Source organism: Acomys russatus, chromosome 7 (assembly GCF_903995435.1).
Source record: "Acomys russatus chromosome 7, mAcoRus1.1, whole genome shotgun sequence".
NCBI lineage: Eukaryota > Metazoa > Chordata > Mammalia > Rodentia > Muridae > Acomys > Acomys russatus.
This window is the reverse complement of record NC_067143.1, coordinates 42,648,086-42,670,257: the sequence shown is the minus strand read 5'-3', so window position 1 is coordinate 42,670,257 and position 22,172 is coordinate 42,648,086. Positions and strand designations below refer to the sequence as shown.

Below are 22,172 nucleotides of genomic sequence, written 5' to 3'. Positions count from 1 at the left end.
ACCAAGGACTGCAAGCCCAGAGATAGCAATGCTCACATGCATGGGGGCTTCCTACATCAATCACCAGTAAAGAAAATGCACCACCAGCTTGCCCACAGGCTAGTCTGGTGGGTTATCCTGTACTTTATACCTACTATCCACCTATAAGTGAGTACATACCATGTTTGTCTTTCTGGGTCTGGGTTACCTCACTCAGGATGATTTTTTTTTCTAGTTTTATCCATTTAGTTGTGAATTTCATGATATCATTGTTTTTTGTTTGTTTGTTTGTTTGTTTGAGATTTTTGTTTTGTTTTTTATTTTTGGTTTCAGGGGGGTTTGCTTTGGTTTGGTTTCGTTTGGTTTTGGTTTTTTGGTGGGAGTTGATTTTTGGTTTTGGGATAGAGGGTTTCTCTGTACAGCTTTGGCTGTCCTGGACTTGCTTTATAGACCAGGCTGGCCTTGAACTCACAGAGGTCTGCCTGCCTCTGCCTCCTTGACTGCTAGGATTGTAGGCATACACCACTACGCCCAGCTGATGTCATTGTTTTTAACAGCTGAGTAGTACTCAATTGTGTAAATGTACCATATTTTCTTTATCCATTCTTAGGTTGAGAGACATCTAGATTGTTCCTAGTTTCTGGCTTTTATGACTAAAGCTGCTATGAACATAGTTGAGCAAATGTCATTGTGGTAGAATGGTGTGTGTGTGCCCAGGAATCGTATAGCTAGATCTTGAGGTAGACCAATTTCCAATTTTTTGGAGAAACTCCAGATTAATTTCTACAATGGTTGTACAAGTTTGCACTCCCACCAGCAATGAAGGAGTGTTCCTCTTGTTCCACATCCTCGACAGCATGTGCTGCCACCTGAGGTTTTTTTTGTTTTGTTTTGTTTTTTTTTTGTCTTAACCATTCTGATCGGTGTAATATGGAATCTCAGAGTCATTTTGATTTGCATTTCCCTGATTGTTAAGGACACTGAACAGTTCTTTAAGTGCTTCTTGGCCATTAGAGATTCCTCTGTTGAGAGTTCTCTGTTTAGATCTGTACCCCATTTTTTAATTGGATTATTTAGTTTGTTGATGACTAGTTTCTTGAGATTTTTATATATTTTGGATATTAGTCTTCCATCATATGTAGAGTTGGTGAAAATTTTCCAGTCTCCAGGCTGTTGTTTTGTTCTGTTGACAATGTACTTTGCCTTACAGAAGCTTTTCAGTTTCACTTGGTCCCATTTATTAATTGTTGATCTTAAGGCCTGAGCTATTGGTGTTCTGTTCAGGAAATTGTCCCCTGTGCCAATGTGTTAAAGGGTCTTCCTCACTTTCTCTTCTATTAGATTAAATGTTTCTGGTTTTGTATTGAGGTATTTGATCCACTTGGACTTGAGGCTTTTTTGTTTTGTTTTGTTAGTTTTGTTTTGTTAGTTTTTTGAGACAGGGTCTCTCTGTGTAGCCTTGACTGTCCAGAACTCGCTTTATGGACCAGGCTGGCTTCAAACTCAGAGTGATGCGCCTGCCTCTGCCTCCCAAGTGCTGGGATTAAAGGCGTGCACCACCACATCTGGCACTGGACTTGAGTTTTATGCAGGATTACAGATATTTGCATTCTTCTACATACCGACATCCAGTTAGACCAGCACCATTTGCTGAAAATGCTTTCTTTTTCTATTTTATATTTCTGGCTGCTTTTTTTTTTTTTTTTAATCAAAAATTAGGTATCCATAGGTGTGTGGATTTATGTCTGGGTTTTCAATTCAATTCAGTTAGTCAACGTGTCTGTTTTTGTGCCAATACCATGTAGTTTTTATTACCATAGTTCTGTAGTACAGCTTGAGATCAGGGATGGAGATATCTCCACAAGTTTTTGGGTTTTTTTGTTTGTTTTGTTTTGTTTTTTACTGTATAGGATTGTTTTAGCTCTCCTGGTTTTTTTGTTTTTCCATATGAAATTGAGTATTATTCCTTGAGATCTGTAAAGAATTGTGTCGGAATTTTGATGGGGATTCCATTGAATTTGTAGGTTGCTTTTGGTAAGATGTCCATTTTTACTATGTTAATCCTACTAATACATAAGCATGGAAGATCTTTCCATCTGATAGCTTTCTCCAAAGACATGAAATGGAAGTCTCCTTGAGTTGGACCCTGAGACACAGCAGCAGGAGGGGACTGTTGGTGGGGAGGAGATGGAGGGGAGGACAGTGGAACCAAATCTAGGGAGTGGGGCAGTTCTGCTGGCAGAAAGGTCACTCACCTGTTCTTCTGACTGGTATGGCCTGCTCCTGGGTAACAGAAGTCTGTCCTACTGTGTGTGGTGGTGGTGGTGGTGGTGGTGGTGGTGGGAACAAGAGCAGGAGGGAACAGTGGTGGGGTGGGACAGGAGGGGGGAGCTGTGGAGTGGATCTTTGGGAACAGGATCTAGGATCTAGGGAGTGGAGGAGCTCCTCCAGCAGGTGGGTCACTCACCTGTTCTTCTGACTGGCTTTGTTTTGGCAACAGGGTCTTTCTATGCAGCCCAGACTGACCTTAAATGCCACATCCTCCTGTTTCAGCCTTTCAGAGTGATGGGATCACCGATAATGTGCCCCCACACCTGGCTTGAATAATTTTATTTTTAATGATGAGGAACAATCCACTTAACCAACAGCTATTTCTTACTAATTCCCTCAGTCCCCTTCCTTCAATGGGTCCCTAATGTAACACAGCATTACTTTTTTAAAAATTATAATCTATGTTTTATTCTATTTTAAAGCCAACTGGGTCACTTGGAAGAGAGTGGGAGGCTTAAAGGAGCCTGGCTTCTGACTTTCCAGGCCAAAAAGATAATTACTGGAGTGTAAAGAGGTATAGAGACTGCCTTCAAGATGGAAGAGACTGATCTGCACGACTTAAAATGCTGTGCTGAGGGTGTTTGGTTTGGTTCCTACCTTGAAAACTGTTTTATGGCTAGATCTATATTATTTTATTGAAGGCTAAAAAGTAAAATGAGAAGGAAGACACAATCAAAGACTTCAGTACCTCAAGTTACCCTGTGAGCGTTTGCTCCAGGTGGCTGCCATTCTACCTGGATTTAAACCCAGTTTGGCAGAAGCTGACCGGAAAGCACAGGGAAGAGCCCACAGAACCTCCAACACTGGAGCATCGTCCTTTCCCACACCCTGGAAGCTGTTTGGAAATCACACGGAGGCGTCCCTTTACATCTTGCAATGACATGGGCGAGGCATGGGCACAGAGCGGGAGTCCTGGTGGCTTACACCACCTTTAAGGAAATAATGCAGGGAACTGGAGAACAGGAGACTCCCTGCGGAGGAGACAGGGCTAGACCTGCAGCACCTCGCCTGCTCTCTTCCTCGTATTCCCGCCAGGGGGCGCGCGTGAACTACCGCTTGTGCGTAACCCGGGTGGGAGAGTGGGTAAGGATGCTGGTCGCTATGGAAACCGAGGACCCAGGGGCGGCGGGAAGAGGCCAGGAGGGGGATGGAGACAGTACTTTGGGCTGTTTGTACTAGAGAACCATCAGCCCAGAGCTCGGGGGGTGGGGGTGGGGGGTAGGGCGGAAGGGACACCGAAAACACTACAGAGGATGTCGAGAGAAAGTTGACATCTTTACCTGACCTTTGACTTCTGTCCCCGAAGTCTTTATAGGAACCCTCCTTCACTACACCTGACACCTCCCCCCCCGCCGCTCCCCCCCCATCCCCATTGGTTTGCGGTGACGCCCTCTAGTTTTCTGCTCGGAGCGTTGTGCCTGGACGGTTAGAAACTGTTGAGAGGAATTCTCCTAGGCACACTCCTCTTTCACCACCCTGGAGTCAGGGATACCTACCGGGTTTTGGCCCGCCTAGACTTAAAGGTTTGTAACCTTCAGAGTGTCCTTACGAAGTCGCTAACTCAATTGCTTAGCTCTCTGATACAGTAGTAATAGGGGAAGTTTCAGGTACCTGAGGATGCTTGTGAGGTGGGGCGGAGCAGGGCAGGGGGAGGGATAATAAGGGGAAAATGCCAGAAATAAGCAACTTGTACTTTTAAATATTGTTGCTTGTCACATGTGAGAATTGTTCTGCTCCAGTATTATTGTTCATCCCTTCTTTGCTTAATTTATACTAAGTTTTGTTATACTTATGTCGGTTCGGGGGCGAGGGTTCTAGCATCTATAGGGGTTGGTCTTCGGGCATCCTCTTGATGCCTTGGAATCTTAACCTCACAGAGTAAGTGGACCGTGGCCATGCCTCCCTTTTGTGTGCCAGTTTATCACTGCACAATTTCCTCGAAGCTTTTGAGTGTTCGTAATAATTCTGAAGCGAGATCCAAAAGATGGAGAAAGAAACTGGGGGTCAGACTGGACCAGAAACTGAAGTTTAAAACTTAGTGGAGAAACAGGGGTTCCACTTCTCCTTCCTCTTCCTAGTGTTTCCCGTTGGTTCCCAAGGTCAAGAATGCCGCTGAGTGGGGACCTCGCACACCCTTGGGGTCTTTCTTGATGACGGTGCCTGACCCAGCACTGTAGAACCATCCCCTGCGTTCAGTGTGCTTGCATGTTAACCTCATAGGTAATCCACAGATGTTTCCCTGGTGATACAACAGCCTTCAAAAGAGAATACATGACTTCTTCATCAAGTGAATGTTCTGGATTTTTATGGTAACAGCTCTAGTTTGATTCTGTGGTAGCAGATACCATGACCAAAATCAATTTAGGGGAACAAAAGGTTTATTTCAGCTTAACGGTTGCAGTTCATTGTCAAGGGGGCAGGAACCATAGAGCCATAGAGAAACGTCACCACTTCTGCCTCACAGGGTTATGCTTAGCTAGCTTTTTGTATAGCCCAGAACTACCTGCAAAGAGAACGGCACTGCCCATAGTGAGCTGGGCCCTCCTACATCAATGAACAAGATAACGTCCCCATCATGACCTATAAAATCCCTCAACAAGACTCCCCTCTCAGGTAACTCTAGGCTGTTTCAGGGTGACAGTTAACTATAAGGCAAGTACTACCTTGATTGTTTCCTTGTTCTTTTCTTTACCCCGTAATCCCCTTCTGATGTAGAAGGAGATAAAGTGGTGAGGAGATAGAGAAGGATACCCTAAAAGGAGGAGGAGGAGAGGAAGAGGAAGAGGAGGAAAGGGAGAGATGTATTTCTGTGAAGGCAAAGAAGATAAGCCTGGACATTCACCAAGCACATGATGCTTGCTCGCAGGCCTCCTCTTACATAGCCCCAAGCCCCGCCCCCGGCTTGTGCTCCTTATGTTCAATACCGTAAAAGCTGTGTGCGTGTTTCCATTAATCTCATAAAATTCTCTTCCTGGTTATGTTTCATGCTTATGAAATATTATCTATCCATTTGATATTCTTTTTCTGTAGAAAGATCTAAATCAAGGGACAGGAAGTATCGGGGAACGTGTAGTCCTGCTGACTAAGAGAAGTTAGGATGGTGTAGTTCTTTCAGATTATTTGTTATTAGCAGTTCTCAATCAGAAGACAGGCCATGCTGAAGCTTAGAATCTAGAAGAATTTGGGAACTGTAGTTCAAAAATGTGCCAGTAACTAAACATTTTCATTGACAAGGAAAATGCGTGCTGGGAAGGGGAGCTAGGTGCTTGCTTATCACAGGCAAGGCCCTGAATTTGATTCCCTGTAAGAAAGAAAACACCACACACAGCATCAGCCACCAAAAGATAAAAGATAATGTCATTCACATAGATGCTTCTTAACATGTGGGTCTGAACAAATGGGTTAATGGTACTGGATAAACTGTGCATTTTCACACTACTAGGGACTATGTACATATAGTCTATATGAAAAAGTACGGAAAAATTTGGATAACTTTATATGTTATTAACACTTCTAAAAGGATCAGTTTTAGTTTTTGTTGTTTTACTGCTGGGGTACATTTCTGATTCTGTTTAACAGTTCATCCTGGTGAGGCAGAAAACCACCTTTCTAAATATCAAAAAGTATTCCTGGCATAAATGAACACTTGAATTCCAAAGAATTTTCCTGGGCTGGGGAGATGGGGCCGTGGATAAAATGTATGCTATGCTATGCAAGCACAAAGGCCAGGGTTTAGATCCCCAACACCCAGTGTCTGGGAGGCAGAGACGGAGACTAGAACATACTGGCTGGCTGGGCTAGCTGAATTAGCAAGCTGTAGGTCAATATATAAGGCAGAGAGCAATGGAGGAAAACACCCACTGTCAACTTTTAGCCTCTACACATGTACACAGGCACCAGCTCCCACCCACCTATCTATACACATGCAAATACAATGCATACCGTGCGTACATACACACACAAAATGATTTCCAAAAACAAATAATTAATTAAAATACTTAAAACAATCTTGCTTTACAAATTTAGAGCATACACATTTATAGTAACGAAGTAAATATGCAGAGTTTACTGAACATCCAGGATGTAACCGGGTTATGGGCCAGCTTATACTTTTGAATTTCCAAAGACACAGGCTTACTGAAATTGCTTTTCGGCATTAAATAACTATAGTTTACTGAAGGTGAATACTACGAATATTTTTAAATGTGTGTGTTGCCTCGTAACCAACATTATAATGACTTCTGTGCCTTTTTAATTGCTCTTTATTTAGCAAGGTTCCTGGAAGTATTGCGTTGTTGCTACTGTTATTACCGCTGGTTTTTGAGTTTAGAGCTAACTGCTAGCTGAGCCAGAATTTTCTCTAAAACAGCCCCCCCAACCCTTTTAATGAAGGAGATTTGAAGGGGTGTGTGCCATGATTAAACATTCTTTCTATAAGGACATTCTAGTTCGTGGATTCACTGTTGAAAGGGAAAGAGCCAGAGGAGGGGACCAGTAAGATTTAGCTGTGGAAATAGGAGAAGAAACATGTGTGAGTAAACTACAGCAGCAGCAACAACAAAAGTGACTTCTGCTTATCTGCCATTTTTCTTGCCAATTAAACATTAGGACAATTGTCATATTCAACCAACATCTTTTGGTTACAAGTTTTCTCTCCTGATGGACTTGCGTTCAGAACTGCTGTCATTGCTGAGAATTAGGTCCGCCTCTTTCATGTCATCTCTGTTGATGGGAAATAATCATGCAGCATCAGGAGCCATTTCATATGCCCAGAAAGGTGCTGGGGCAGAAATGAGATGATGAAAGGAGGTGTGAGGCACTCTCTAGGTGCTCAGTCCCATGACTGACACTGTGTAGACGGGAACACGCTCCGTGTCTATCAGTGATTTTACAAAGCCAAAGTGTTGCAGGACAGCGGTCCTTCAGAAGATAACCGTGCTTCCACTTTTATGACATCAACGTCATTTTTCACTGAGGGGCACTTGGGAGAATATTGTTTTGAAATATTTTTTGTCAGGGACAACAACTGTGGCAGAGAAAATCCCGGTTTCAGGAGAGCCTGAAGCCCGGAGTCTTTATGAGCCAGGCTGTTCTCTGCTCACACACTTTGCTGTAAGCCATAAAGCATGCAGCCTCCACCAGGCAAGTAAGAGCACACGTGCACAAATGCACAAGAGGTGTCACATTTTGGATACCATCAGAGAGAGCAGCACTTGAATAATTCTACTAGCCTCTTCTCTCTCTCTCTCTCTCTCTCTCTCTCTCTCTCTCTCTCTCTCTCTCTCTCTCTCTTTCTCTCTCTCTGGGTTGCTTGTTGGTTTGTGTAAGGTCTGCTGTAGAGTGTCTCTCCCTGTGGCTCTCTGTTTCCATCTTGTTTCTTCTCTGCTGTACAGTTAATGACCAGGAAACATCCTATGCACAAAGCATGCACTAAATACATGTCTGCAGTTACTGCAAACAGATTAGACACTCATTTGTTGGAAATTATACTGGATGAAGCAAGCCTTCCTGGAGATAGCATGCACTTTGTGAACCATCTTTTGCCCTTGCTGAGGTAGAGATCCTCAAAAGCTCAGCAACTGTGTTTATGAATGTCCCCACTGTCTGCAGGACATCCTCAAATGCAAAAGTACCTGTTGAGGTACTGTCATGTGCAGTCCAGTTGTCTTGCTAATTTTCTTAAAAGCCTCCAAAACAATGGCAACATACAGTACTGTTTATACATGCATTATTCATGCTTAGTGGCTTGACATTTTCCCTCATATTTTATTAAAATCCTTTGTGGTAAGCTGCAGCTAAGTAACCAATTATGTATTCAGAGAGTTAAAAACACAACAGCCATGGAACTGAGGTCATTGAAGTGGCTGAGGTCGTGTGTACTCCAGCACCAAATGGGGAATGCTGGAGGGGACCACAGCACTTGATTTCCTGTATGACTCAGAAAGAGATTAGGCTTGACATTTATTTTAACTTTTAAATAGAATATAGTAGAGTAAAATATATTAATAGCAAGTTATTGTCTTAAAATGAACATTGGCATGCTTTCTTGGAAAGATAAAAATTCTTGTTAAGTAGAACATAATATAAAAACTCAGTACGGCATCAGAAACAAGAGGAACTGATTTTTTTCTTAGTTAATAATTTTTTTATAAACTATGTGGGTATAATGATACATTTTGGGGTGGAGCCTACTGAATTGTAAATAACTCTCATGTGTAAGAAGACCAGTTTGATAGGTTGCTCCTGCTTGTAACTCAGCACCCAAGAGACTGAGGCAGGAGGACTACCACAGGTTCCAGACCGGGCAGGGTTACAGAGTGAGAACTTGTCTCACAAGAAAAACAAAAAAACAAAAAACAAAAAAGAAAAAAAGAAAAAAAGAAAAAAAAAAACAGGACACCATGTTAGACACCAGTCTTTTTAGATGGGTGTGTACTTGTCTGGAAAACTCTCAGACACAAAGAAAGCATCTCTGGCTTTCTGGGTGCATGAGCAGCAAGTCTGTAAAGCAAAGCATGTTTCCATTTCAGAAAGTTTTCCCACTGTGGATCTAGATGACCCATATGGTCCACATAGACTGCCAATTGCATTATGCACGTCATTGGTGAAGCCGGACCGTAGTGAGCCCTATGGACTGAAGTCTACAGCAAGCCGACTTCTGCTGTATAGTGCCTGCCATTTAAAGATAATGTATACCTGTAACTGAAGAGTGGAAAAGACACACGGTTTATATATATGTGAGACACTATGCAAATACTTTACATAGTCCTTTACCTAAGCTCTCCACCACCCTTTGAATACGGTGACTATGAATCTACAGTGCAAAAAGATTAAGTAATTTTCCGAAGATCACACAAAATGTGGTGATGGGGTCTAGGATTAAGACATGCCATCTGCCTGATTGGTCCACCTACCCAACTATTTACTCAACAAGACTTGTGTCTGCTGCAAGGACACAAAGAAATTGTGTACTGCCCAAGAACTATCACACACTTACTGTAAAGGGTTTCCAACCACTCAAATCATTCCCAAGGTGTTTCCCACCATACCAAACTATAGATACATCGGTAACAGGATGGGCCGTGGGAATCAGGTAAGAATCTTCTAGGATGTAATATGAATAAATTAATAAAATATTTTAAAAAAATAATCTTCTAGGAAAGCTAAACTCTGAAAAGTGTGTTTCAGTGCCTAAGTCAAACCCATGAGGTATTCCTGTTTCATACGAACATTGGTCAGGAGTGGGTCTTGACTTTCACTTTTTAAAAAATATTGACAATTATTTCATATAAAGGTGATTCATAGCTCATGAAAAGTTAATGAAGCAGCAGCCTTATAGTTAGTTGTTTGTAAATCTTTTAGGTATTTAAAAAATACTTCAAAGTGGTCTCTTTTTTGTGATTTGTATAACAACAAATCTGGTCAAATGCAATTCTTTCAGGCCCTTACATCTTGGTTCTCAAAAAAGAACAAAATTTTTTAAAAATATAATCTTTTCATTCTTTGCATACAATACATACAATGTGTTTTGATCACATTTTACTTACAACTTTCTCTGGTCCACCCTGCCCTCCCACTTCCCACCCCAAACTTCAATGTCATTTCTTTTTTCTTTTTATAACCTACTGAGTTCAATTTGTGCTGCCCATATACACACATGAGTACAGAGCCATCCACTGGCACAGGAGACTCTTTCTCCCATGGCAGCGCTCAACTGTCAGTAGCTCCTTAGCTGAGGTGAGTCTCCACCATCCATGATAGCCTGTTGACTAGCCTGCTGACTAAGCAACCACACCACTCTGGTTCCTGCAGTGGGCCTGTCATGTCCAGAAGACACTATCTTTCCCCAGTCCTCCCTGACCCCTGGCACTTACCATCTTTCCACCCCTCTATGGGATTTTTAAAAATAGACTTTTACTGAGTTGCGGCTGTACTCAGTACACATTGCCAAACACCTTAAGAAACTTGGGCTTTGGGTCATTGAGAGGAATGATGGGCAATTGGTATAGATGGGTAACCTAATAGTGTGTCTCACAAGTTCCAGATGGATTGGAGTGTGTAGGGGATGTTACATCTGGGCCTAAGCACAGAACTCGCCAGACTAAAGAATCCAACTGCTTGATGGTGCTCCACCCCTGTAGATGATACTAGATCTGGGGACAAAAGGCAACCAGATAGAATAGCCAGTCTTAAGCTCCAGGGGTGATTTTCCGGAGTTAGCCCAAGTAGAGGCACTAAGATGGAGCTGATTCGCTGTGTCTGTTTGCTCTTCAGGTATATTCTTAGTGGCCAACCAGAACCATGGACAGCTCGGGGAAAGGAAATAAAAAGGAACTGCAAGATGGACCACCAAAAGAAGCGAAGCTGCCTATCAGCGAGGCCTTTCTGGACTATCAGTGAGTCTGTAGTCTGAATCTAAAACTGCCCCCATGCAGATGGAGGTATCAAGACCCAAGTAACTGCACATGAGAGCCATGTAGCTAAGCACTGCCAAGAAAATCGAGATGGATTAGAGCCATCGTACCCTGGTGCCGTGCGCAGAGCCTAAGCAGTATACGGGAAGCAGCACCCCTCCACTGCGCTGTGGTCTTGTCTATGCAGACAGCAGCTTGCTGGCTTGCCTCCTAAAATACACTGTGGAATAGTTAGTGTAAATTGAGAATGGGGGACGGCATTTCCCTTTATTTACCTTTCTGTTTCTTTTTTACATTTTAAGACAGTCCAGCGTGTATTATTCCTAAATAACTACATATCAAATCCAGGCAATTTAGAGAGAGAGAGAGAGAGAGAGAGAGAGAGAGAGAGAGAGAGAGAGAGAGAGAGAGAGAGTGCCTGTGTGCCAGATGACAACCTCGGCTGTCATTTCTCGGGTACTGTCTACCTTCGTTTTTGGGTTTTGTTTGTTTGTTTGTTTTGTACTTTTTTTTTTTTTTTAAGGCACTCTTTGGCCTTGAACTCTTGACAATCTTACTGCCTCAGTCTTTTAAGTTCTGGCATGCACCACAACTCCTGGCTTAAAATTTATTTTTAATACTGAGACTGTTTCATAATACCTCACTCTTAGGAGCTAGAGATGTCTTATTTTAACAAATGTCCTCTTGAGAGCTTGTGAGTGTCAACTTTTGGCACCGGGTAGGTGTTGTAATGTGGAATTTTTTAGGGAATTTATGAAGAAGTGTTAGTAAATTTTCAGCTAAGAATGAAATCATTCATGTTTTCATTCAACAAATATTTGCACATTTGCCATGTACAAGACCAAGTGTTGGGCCCAGAATGCAGCGGAGAACAGGACCACATGGTCTCTGCTGTGATGAAGTGTGGGAGACAGACACGCAGAGACAGAGAAAAGGACTTGACCTAGTCAGAGAGTTCGGAAGAGCGAGGTGGAGGAAGCTGTGTGAATTGATCTCTAGAAGAAGACAGTAATGGAAGTGAGTGGAAGAATAAGACTTCTGGAAAAGACACAAGGATATGGAAAAGCGTACTCAGGAGGTGGCCGGCGTGACAATGAAGGCTTGAGGGCAGACCCCAGGGTGTAAAGACCAGAGCAAGCAGAACATTAGGGTTAGGAATGGGAAACCATTCATTGGATGGATGTGAGGTTGAAAGCGGGGCCCTGTGATGCTATTGACTGCATCTACAATAAGAAAGTTGACTTTTCAACAGTCAGAGAAACTCCTCTCCTCCTATAGAAACTCTCACTTGTGTTCACATCTTGTTTAGAAGGCAGAGAGTAAAGGTTCAGAATTCTAGCAGAGAAATAGCCACTGGGAAGAACTATTGCTTGAGGTGCCTGTAAGTATTGGCATGGCAGGCACCCTCCTCCTGCATTTCCAGGTGTCCCTGGAATCCCCCTCCACTCCTTAGTGGTGTAGAAAGGCCAGGCTCTGTGAACACAGCCTGGTTTCTCCCTTGCTCCATGGTCTATCCCTGGGGTTGACGGTCTTTTCCCTCTTGTAAACAGAGGTTTACAAGCAGGCGAAAACTAGAAGCTTCTCAAGAGCTGGTGATCAGCATCAAATGACTACTCTCAAGCCTGTGTTCTCTGTTATTTCTTAAAAATGAGCTAAACAACCTGGTGGACTACAACAGCCAAAGGCTTGCTGGCCCATGCTCTGCTGGCGACCGTTTGCTCATTCCGGGTGTTCCCTATAACAGAACTGTTGTCACATGGAAAGGGGCCATGTCCCCTCTTTCCCCATCCAAGAAAGGGCTGCCCTGGCAGCATCATGTATTTCTCATCCTGTCCCATGTTGTAATAAAGCAGGAAGCACACAGTAGAGAGTAGTTCCTGGGCTCTGAGCAGCTGAACTTCAAAAATATTATCCAAAGAAAATGAGACTAGAAGGGGTTTTGGTTGTGTGTGTAGAAATGGTTCTTACTACCTATGTTAAATCTATGTTGCTATCATGTCTCAGTAATGATTCCTGTTTTCTCCTTTATTCCTAGATTTCCTGCATTGAGAATAGATATAGACAGAGAAATGGGTGTGTGTGTGTATATAGTTGTAGATTGAAAAATTAGAAAATACAAATAAATAAATATGTTTAAGCCTAAAATTAGTTGAATGGGTAGTTTGTGGGTTTGCTTTTCTATGGAACAGGTAGTTAAAACCCTGGGGCCGAGATGAAGGAGAGCACCAGATGGTGATTTTGCTTGGTTCTTCCTTAACAAACCCTGAACATTGAATTTTATGAGACTGTCTCCACAGTCATACATACTGTAAAAACAGAGTCACTCTCTTGAGTAATAATCACTGTTGAGTCCTATCTGGGTGCAAAACCACACTCATGGAGTTAAAGCTAAGATACTACTTTACTTATTGATATAGGAAATAAAAATTTAAATCACTCAACTGAGAGTTGAGATGCCTGCTATGAATCAAGTGCTTTCTGCGCTGACAGCAGCTGCTACCACAGCGCTGCCGTCAGATCAGGCAGTTCCATGCAGAGAGGGACTCTGCTGCAAGCAAATAAGGCTGGGAGCTTCCCTGGAACATGGCTTTATGACAAGCTGATACTGGAGATGCCATAGAGCGAATGTTTCCAATGATGGCCTTTATTTTCCCTTTTACACTTTTTCTTTGGCTTTCTACAGTGCAAGTAGCTGGATATAGGTTTGGGTATTGTGGGTTTTTTAAAAACATAGAAAAGTATGGAATGTTCTGAAATTCAAATTTACTTTCTGATTTGTTCTGAATTGGTCATTTCTATGCACTAATTTTTAAATATACCTTGGATAAAAACATACAATAAAATATTTGTGTTTTTTAAAAAGTTATCTTTTTTAGGGCTGGAAAAATGGCTCTGGGGTTAAGAACACTTGCTGTTCTTTCAGAGAAGCCAGGCTGGATTCCTAGCACCCGTATTGTGATTCACAACCATCAGTACCTCCAGTTCCAGGGGATCTGTCCTCCTCTCTGACCTCCATAGGCACCAGGCTCACAAGTGCTGCACAGACATGCATGCACACAAAATACCCATACCCATAAAATAAAAGTAGATAAAATCTTAAAATTTGTTTCCATCCTTTAATTTCCATTGAGATTGCATGGGAGGGGAAATATGTATATCAGGACATTTTTAAAGAATGGGATGAAAGTGATACCATTATGCTTTGTAATAGCACTGGGCACTTTTTGTTTTGTTGTTGTTTTTGTTTTTGTTTTTGTTTTTTGAGACAAGGTTTCTCTGTGTAGCCTTGGCTGTCCTGGACTCACTTTGTAGACCAGGCTGGCTTCGAACTCACAGCGATCCGCCTGCCTCTGCCTCCCAAGTGCTGGGATTAAAAGCATGTGCCAGGGTGGCACATACCTTTACTCTCAGCACTTGGGAGGCAGAGGCAGATGGATCTCTGAGTTTGAGGCCAGCCTACATAGTGAATACCAGGACAGCCAGGGCTGCACAAAGAAGCCGTGTTTTGAAAAACAAACAAACAACAACAAAAAGACTGTAATATGTGTAGGTTTATTATCCCCCCTGCTTCCGCCCTCAGCATGACATATAAGATACTAAGGCGCTGGTGGAAGGGATATAGAAGAGGAAAGTACTACAAAACAAGGGAGACAATTCCACACACAGGCAAGCGTGTGCAGTTCTGAATGTAAGTCCCGTGCTTCCTGGTAAATCCACCCCTTCAGGAAGCCAAGGAAAGTCAAAGTTAAACCTGCAATTGCCACTACTTCCACAAGGGGGCAAAGGAAGGCGAAAACAGTCTAGGCGTCTCCAAGAACTGCGGAGAGTGGTTAGGTCATTCCTGAACCTGGCTCACTGCAGGATGAGCATGAGGCCAAGCCCTCAGCCATTTGCTCCTAAATGCTTCCAGATTAGAGGCTGTAGAGGTTTTCAGATATATAAAAACACAAACTGAACAGCTAAATTAGGATTTCAGCTGAACAAAGATTTTTAGTGTACGCTCATCTCAGGTGGGACCTGGTTTGCTCACTGAGTGGTCCTTACCAGGTAAGGTTCTCAGCTGCCACCAGGGAGTTAGTTACTCTTGATAAGTCCATCAGAGTCTCAGTCTCAACAAGTGGAGACAGCATACTTGAGAACTTGATAATTAACTATTCTCATATCATAGAAATTATGGGAGTGTCCTGCATAGTTCAGGTCACTTTTATTTGTAATATTTTCAATTTTCGCCCTTAAAAATGAGACCTACCATAATGTTCTTCTTGTAGGTTTCTAGGGGTCCTGCTCAAACTATGGCACCAGCCAAGGACAATAGAGGCTGTAAACGTCAAACCCCTACCCAGATCTAGCCAATGAACAGGACATTCTCCACAGTTGAGTGGAGAGTGGGGTCTGACTTTCACACGTGCTCTGGTGCCTCATATTTGACCACGTCCCCTGAATGGGGAGACCTGGTGGCACTCAGAGGAAGGATAGCAGGGTGCCAAGAAGAGACTTGATACCCTATGAGCATATACAGGGGGAGGAAGTCCCCCACAGTCACAGTCATAGGGGAGGGGAGTAAGGGGAAAATGGGAGGGAGGGAGGAATGGGAGAGGATAACAATTGAGATGTAATATGAATAAAATAATAAAATAAAAATTAAAAAAAAAAACTTTAAAAAGAAATGAGACCTAGAGGTCTTGAGGCATAGCTTAATGACAGAACATTTGTGTAATATGAAAATGAGGTCCTGGGTTCAGGTGCTAAGACACACACACACACACACACACACACACACTGCCTTGGGCTCAAACTCAGTGTATCAGTCTTACATGGAGCACGTCAGCCAGGCATCTTGCCACTCCTAATCTTTTTTTTATAGAAGAGTAAGGCAAGGGAAAAAGCACTTGTGTGTCCCGTGTAGTCAGTGGGCAGGCAGGACTAAGCCAGTGGTCCTGGTATTCAAGCTGACTTCGTTTTGAGTATGCCGTTGTGTGATTTGCTAAGTTTATTCCACGTTTTCTCATCCTATGGAAGGAGGGGGCCCTAATTTTCTCTCTCCTGAGTACACAAGGTCATAAATATAGATGAGGTTTTGGAAAGAGTGCTGATAGCATGTGAGATCCAACCAGAACTTATAAGCACTCTGAGTGCACCCTTCCTGGGTGATCTCTTATTTTATGCCACATAATAACACACAGAGCGGGCTGAAGGTTTCTCTATCTAACAGCTTGAAATTCCAGGTCCTGAGATTTGATCTGCCTGCAACCTAGAGGCAAAGAAATGGTAAAAAAGCAAGGGCTTTTGTTTTTGTTTTTTATTTTGTAGCTTGGTTTATAGCTGGGAAACTGTTTCCTAGTCACTAAGTGGCTTGATTTAAATTTTGTTTTGAAGCTTTGAAAGTAGCATGCTTCAATATGGCTTTCCCTTTTTATTATTATTATTATTATTATTATTTTACATATACATTTGTATTATTACACATATATACAATATCCTACATACAGCAAGAGGAACCATGAAACAATCAGGATTTTATAAATGTTACATTCTTAGTGTTTTGGCTATTGTTGCATAGTTTAGTTTTTAAAACAGGGAGTTTGGGGGATGCTTTTTCTATAACACTTCTTCAATTTTTTTTCCAAGGCAGGATTTCTCTGTGTAACAGCGCTGGCTGTCCTGGAACTTGCTCTGTAGTCCAGCCTGGCCTCGAACTCATGGAGATCCACCTGCCTCTGCCTCCCAAGTGCTTGGACTAAAGGCGTGTGCCACCACCACCCGGCACTTCTTCAATTTTTTAAAGCTTGAAATAGTCTCCCAACATATATTTTAATGAACTAAACAGGCGAAAAACACTAGCTCTTCTTTGATCCCAGCACTTGGGAACCAGAGGTAGGATATCTCTGAGTTCAAGGCCAACCTGGTCTAGACAGAGAATTCAAGGCCATCCAGGGCTACATAGTGAGACACCATCTCAAAAACGAACAACTAAAAGCCCAGCAAAAATCACATAGAGGAAGGAGATGCTTATGCCGAAACTGACTTTTGGGACGTCAGTCTAAAAATTAAAATGTAGCCTCATCACCTTTCCCTGAGGTAACTAACCTCACCCATCTGTTTCTTCTCAGGCGTGAAATAAAGGAGAATGCAGTGGAGCGGGTCATGTTTCAGATCAAGAAGCTGAGGGACAAGAACCAAAAGTACCAAGACAGGGTAAGTACGAAGTTGAGCGATAGGTAGGCACTGAGCATGCATGACCCAACTATGGGCGATAGGTAGGCACTGAGCATGCGTGACCCAACTATGGGCAATAGGTAGGCACTGAGCATGCGTGACCCAACTATGGCCAATCGAGAGGAATGTGCCTTAGGAAGCTTGGGAGTTGGCTGACTCACAACTTAGTAGGCTTCTTCACACACGCGAGGTGAGCAGCCACTACTGTCGCCACGGTATTGAGGATGTCAGTGGAAGTCAGTTCAGTCATGTTAGATCACTAGGACGGATACTCTGGAAGTCACCTTTACCCTTTGACTTCTTGTTTAACCAAACCGTAAAACACCGCCTCTCTCTTTTCCATCTGTGACTCTTTGTTTCAGCTTTTCCAAGAGCGTGCATATGTAAACGCATGCAGAGCAGCGAAATCTCAATGGTTAAAACAACTAATGGGACATGAAAAGATGATTTTGTAAAAAACCAGTTAAAGGGCCACAAGCTCTGTACGTAAAAGCACCTGCTGCCAAGCCGAGCAACACTAGTGTGAGCCACAGAATCCACGCGGTGGAAGGAGAGAGCAGCTCCCTCAAATGGTCCTCTGATCTCCACATGTGGAGATCTGTGGCATGTGGCCATCTGCGTATACACATCCGTGGCAATTAAAATGTTTAACAAAAAGAGTGATATGAATATCAAGGTAACGTTGCCTATGCCCATTGCAACAGAAACAACATCTGTAAGTGGTCAATGATAGTGGATCCAAGTTCTGCCCTGAGGCATCACATGCAGAGAGAGACAGTAAGACAGACCTCCTTTCACTGATTTACGTTGCGGAGTCTGGAAACTTCCACAGTAGTTACAGGGTTACACTGGAAAATGTGTAACACAAAAGACAATAATGGAAGAATAAAAGTAAAAAGAACACGAGGCATCAAAAACAAAGAGCAAAGGGTGGGTGTGGCAGGACTCCCCTGTAATCCGAGCACTTGGAAGGAGAAGGCAGGAGGGTGATGTCTCAATCCTGACCTGCTGTGCTTCCCTTAACCATACCTGATCTAGTAGTGCAAGTGCTGACCTGCGGAGCATGCGCAATAGCCCCTTTGAAGGCCGCTCGCTCCTTCATTATTGTCTTTTGTGTTACACATTGTCTAGTGTACTATTTTAACTATTATTTCATTGCATTTTAGTTATTTTCTTAGTGACTTTCTTGTTTATCCTGATTAATATCTTAATTTATGGTAATGTAACTAAGATTAACTTAATTAATACTCAATTAATTAATAATTAATAACTTGAGATGCCAACTCAATCTCACTAGCATACAAAAATGTTACACTATGCCTGCCCTCCTCAATTTATAACTGTGATCGATTGGTTGGTAATGAAATTTAGGTCTATATTTATTGATCTACATAGTTTTTTTTTTAAATAGTTACCAAAAAATCTAAGTACGTAAGTTTCAGATTTACCTGTGCCCTTGCTTGTATTACTGCTCTCGTGTTTTCTCATGAACTCCAGTCATTTTTCTGGGACCACTGACATCATTGGTAATTACTGAAGGGTGGGTTGGCGTGTGACTCGTTCTGTCAGTTTTGATTCCTTGATGCACACAGGTAGACAACAAAGGCAAGAATAAGCTTGAAGCCAGTTAAGTATGCATCTTTCTCACTTTGCAAGCCTTGCTGTGTGCCTGTGTGCTGAGCTAACAGTGTAAGCAGTTGAGCAGATGTTTTTTAACTGCTGCTGATCTCTATGGCAGAATAGACGCTTGAAGGAGGAACAGAACTGGCACGTAAGGAATCTCCTAAAAGAACTGAGTGAGGAGAAGAAAGAAGGATTACCAGTTGTGACAAGAGAGGATGTTGAGGAAGCAATGAAGGAAAAATGGAAGTTTGAAAGAGACCAGGAGGAAAACTTGAAAGGTGAGTTAGGAACTTAGAAAATTGTCATAAATGTTGTACTTGTGAGCTAATGCCTTTGGGTCCCAATGTGTTCAAAATGTTGTGACTGTATTTCAGATTATATTGTGTCTACCACAGTCTACAGAGGTATAAAAGCAGGAGCAGGAAAGAATGAAATGGACAGAGGCACTGGAGCCAAGTGAGCAGTGGGGTAGGGCACTGAATAAAGGATGAATTCCACTGCCTCTCAGCCCTGGTGGTGTCCTGTTAAACATACTCTAAGCTCCTCACAAGGGTGTTGTTCTTTTTTGTAAAGTTCTGTTGTTGAAGGGCTTTGTTGACCTTAGCTTTGCTTTAGATTTAGGCATGATAAAGTAAATATAATCATGGATGCCTCTCCCCCCAATCTGATGGAACCAAGCTCCCTTGTTGGATTGGAGAAAGAGAGATTAGAATTGGGGAAAGGAAAAATGGGTAAATGATTATAGAGATGGCATGCTCTTACTCCAGGACGCACAGGTGTGTGCAATTGTGATATGTGCATTTTTATTCCTGTTCTTTCAGCTTACAGCTCTGGCTAGCATCTCCAAAAAGACACGTGTTTTACAATGTCCCTTGAGCTGGGAATGACATCACAAAGGATGCCCAAGTGCTCTGGCTGAATTGTGTTCCATCAGGGGCTCCAGCAGAGGTGCCTTATTAGCATCAGGGGACTCAGGACAGGGACACCATGCTATCTTAGGGTTTCTAGTGCTGTGATAAAACACGATGACCAAAAGCAACTCGGGGAGAAAAGTGTTTATTTCATCTCACAACTCCCAGGTCACAGTCTATCACAGGAGGAAGTCAGGGCAGGAACTTAAGGCAGGAACTAGAGCAAAAGTCACGGAGGAACAATGCTCACCAACTTGTCCCTCATGACTTGCTCACCCTGCTTTCTCACACCGCTCAGGACCACTAGCCCAATGGTGATACCAGCCACAGTGGGCTGGGCCCTCCCATATCAATCACCAAGAAAATGTAACACAGGCTTGTCCACAGGTCAGTCTGGTGGGGACGTTTTCTCAATTGAGGTTCCTGCTTCCAAAATGACTCTACGTTGTATCAAGTTGACACACACACACACAAAAAAAACCAACCAGAATACATACTAAATGGGAACGGAGCTGGATGACTTAATAGAGGGTAGGGCAAGACATGTAAAGCTTCCAAAGAAAACAGAATGCCACGTATACTAAGGAAGAGAGAGGAACAGCAGATGCGTCAGGAAAGAACTTCTAAGATGGTTACGTGCAAGCCAGGCAGTCCCTTGCAATTAGTTTTGAGGTGGAACAGATTCCAGCTCATGAGGTGTGTATGATGGTGCCTGTGTGTGTGTGCTCGTGCACACGCGCATGTATGTGCGTGTGCATGTGTGTGTGTGTGTGTGTGTAAATCAGAATTGGCTTTTTTTTTTTTTTAACAAATTCTGGGAAATCGCTGGTGTACAAGAAGATCTGAGAAGCACTGCCGGAGCCTTGGCCTCTCAGCTTTTAGCTAGAACACATTCAAGTGGATAAAAATCCAACTCAAGCTGGGTATCTTTCATAGTAACAACCCACAGAGAGGGCAAAACACTGCCTTCCTGTATCCAGGACCTGCCTCTCATCTATCAGGTCTTATATTTTCCTTTAAAAAAAAAATCTCTGTGTATATGCTTGTGTACATACGTGTGTCTGTTACTTGCAAGTCAAGTTACTAGAAGAAAGTGAAGGTAACCCAGCCAGTATGTCCATCTCTCTCCTCTCTCTCTCTCTCTCTCTCTCTCTCTCTCTCTCTCTCTCTCTCTCAAACTTCAGGACATCTAGCAATCCTCCCCTCAAGGGCTCAAACAGTAGCAGTATGCCAAATGAAAGGACAGTTGCCCATCTAGTTTTCTTAACTGTTTAACAATATTAGCAAGCGTCATGTAGATGATTGTATGGTCATATGGATATATCTTTGGGGTGCTGGGGAAAACTATGCCGAGGCTCCTATAGACCTCCGGACTGAAGGGCATTCCTCCAGTAAACATTTACTAAGCCAACCAGCTAATTGCTGGGTCTAAGAAGGCTCGATATGCAGAGAAGATTAGCATAAAGTTGCCTTCAAAGGACTCTCAAACTAGGTGGTGTGAGGAGTAAGCCAGGCTACTGTGAGGCTCACTGTTTTATGGCTCTGAGCAGTGATGTTTAAAGACATTCAGCAAAATTATACTTGAGCCTCTGAACCAAATAAAACATCACACTTAACAAATGCACCAGGGCAAAAGGTTGTATGTTAGAAATACCTCGCTATTTTGTACGTATTTAGTTGGAGCACTCATCTTTCACTGTGCGGTCTTACAATGTGGAAGAGTAGAAGACATGCTTCTGTCATATGTTATCATTTCAAAAGAAAAGTAAAAAAATGGAATTTTGATGACTGAACCAAACAATTGGCTAGTAAGCATAATTGTCAGAGTTAAGTGCCCCAGCCCGAAGGGTTTTCAAATGGAAACTTGGGAAAGGGTGCGGGAGTGAGACAGGACAGGAGACACAAGAAACAGGAGGCAGGTCTGGATTCTGATCAAACCTCGTGTATTGAAAATTTTCACAGGGTTTTTATAGGCATGGGTGCATGGGTAGTTACGTGAGGGTTGCTATGGATACCTAACTGTGAAATGCTCCAGCAGGTTTCTACCTTTATGGCTGCTATAACCACAGAAGGGAGAGAAATTCCAGAGAGAGGGAAGTTGTAAAAGATCTGGTTACTCAGGAAAAAGTTCCTGGAACTGCTGTTTGAGGGCAGCTGGACTTTATCTGATTTTACCAGTAGTCTTACTAGAAAAGCTAGTTTATAGACAGAAAGGAGTAGCTCTTACTATGAGCTCGGGGGTCTTAAAATGACCATTCCCCCACAGTTAAGCATGGTGGCAAGTCTGTATTCCCAGCACTTAGGAGGGAAACAGGGAGAATTAGAAGTTCAAGGTCATCCTCTGCAAAGGACTTGAAAAGGAACATAGATTGAAATCACTTTTGCCCAGAGGTGTAATGACTGGGAAAAAAACCACTCTACATAAGAAATCAGAGTGCGGTGGAGAGTTGGCTCAGCAGTTAAGGGCACTGCCTGTCTTTTTGAGTTTTTTTCCCCCAGAGGATGCAGACTTAGTTCTCAGTGCCCACATGGTGGCTTACAACCATCCATAACTCCAGTCCCAGAGGATCTGATGCCATCTTCTGGCTTCCTTGGGTACCAGGAATACATGTTGTAGTGATTTGAACAGCTTTGGCCTCAATAGATTCGTGTGCTTCGGTGCTTGGCCATAGGGAGTGGCACTACTAGGAGGTGTGGC

The 22,172-nt window shown here is 42.9% G+C and overlaps 1 protein-coding gene across 1 annotated transcript in view; it reads left to right on the top strand.

Moving 5' to 3' along the window:
* Positions 1 to 10,584: 10,584 nt before the first annotated feature.
* Ccdc83 (coiled-coil domain containing 83) overlaps positions 10,585 to 22,172 on the top strand; it is a 36,025-nt gene continuing 24,437 nt past the window's right edge. Inside the window, exons 1-3 of the mRNA XM_051148908.1 lie at positions 10,585 to 10,706; positions 16,835 to 16,919; positions 18,679 to 18,841. Of these exons, the coding sequence (XP_051004865.1) occupies positions 10,612 to 10,706; positions 16,835 to 16,919; positions 18,679 to 18,841 (343 nt within the window). The 5' untranslated portion in view covers positions 10,585 to 10,611. The remainder of the gene's footprint in view (positions 10,707 to 16,834; positions 16,920 to 18,678; positions 18,842 to 22,172) is intronic.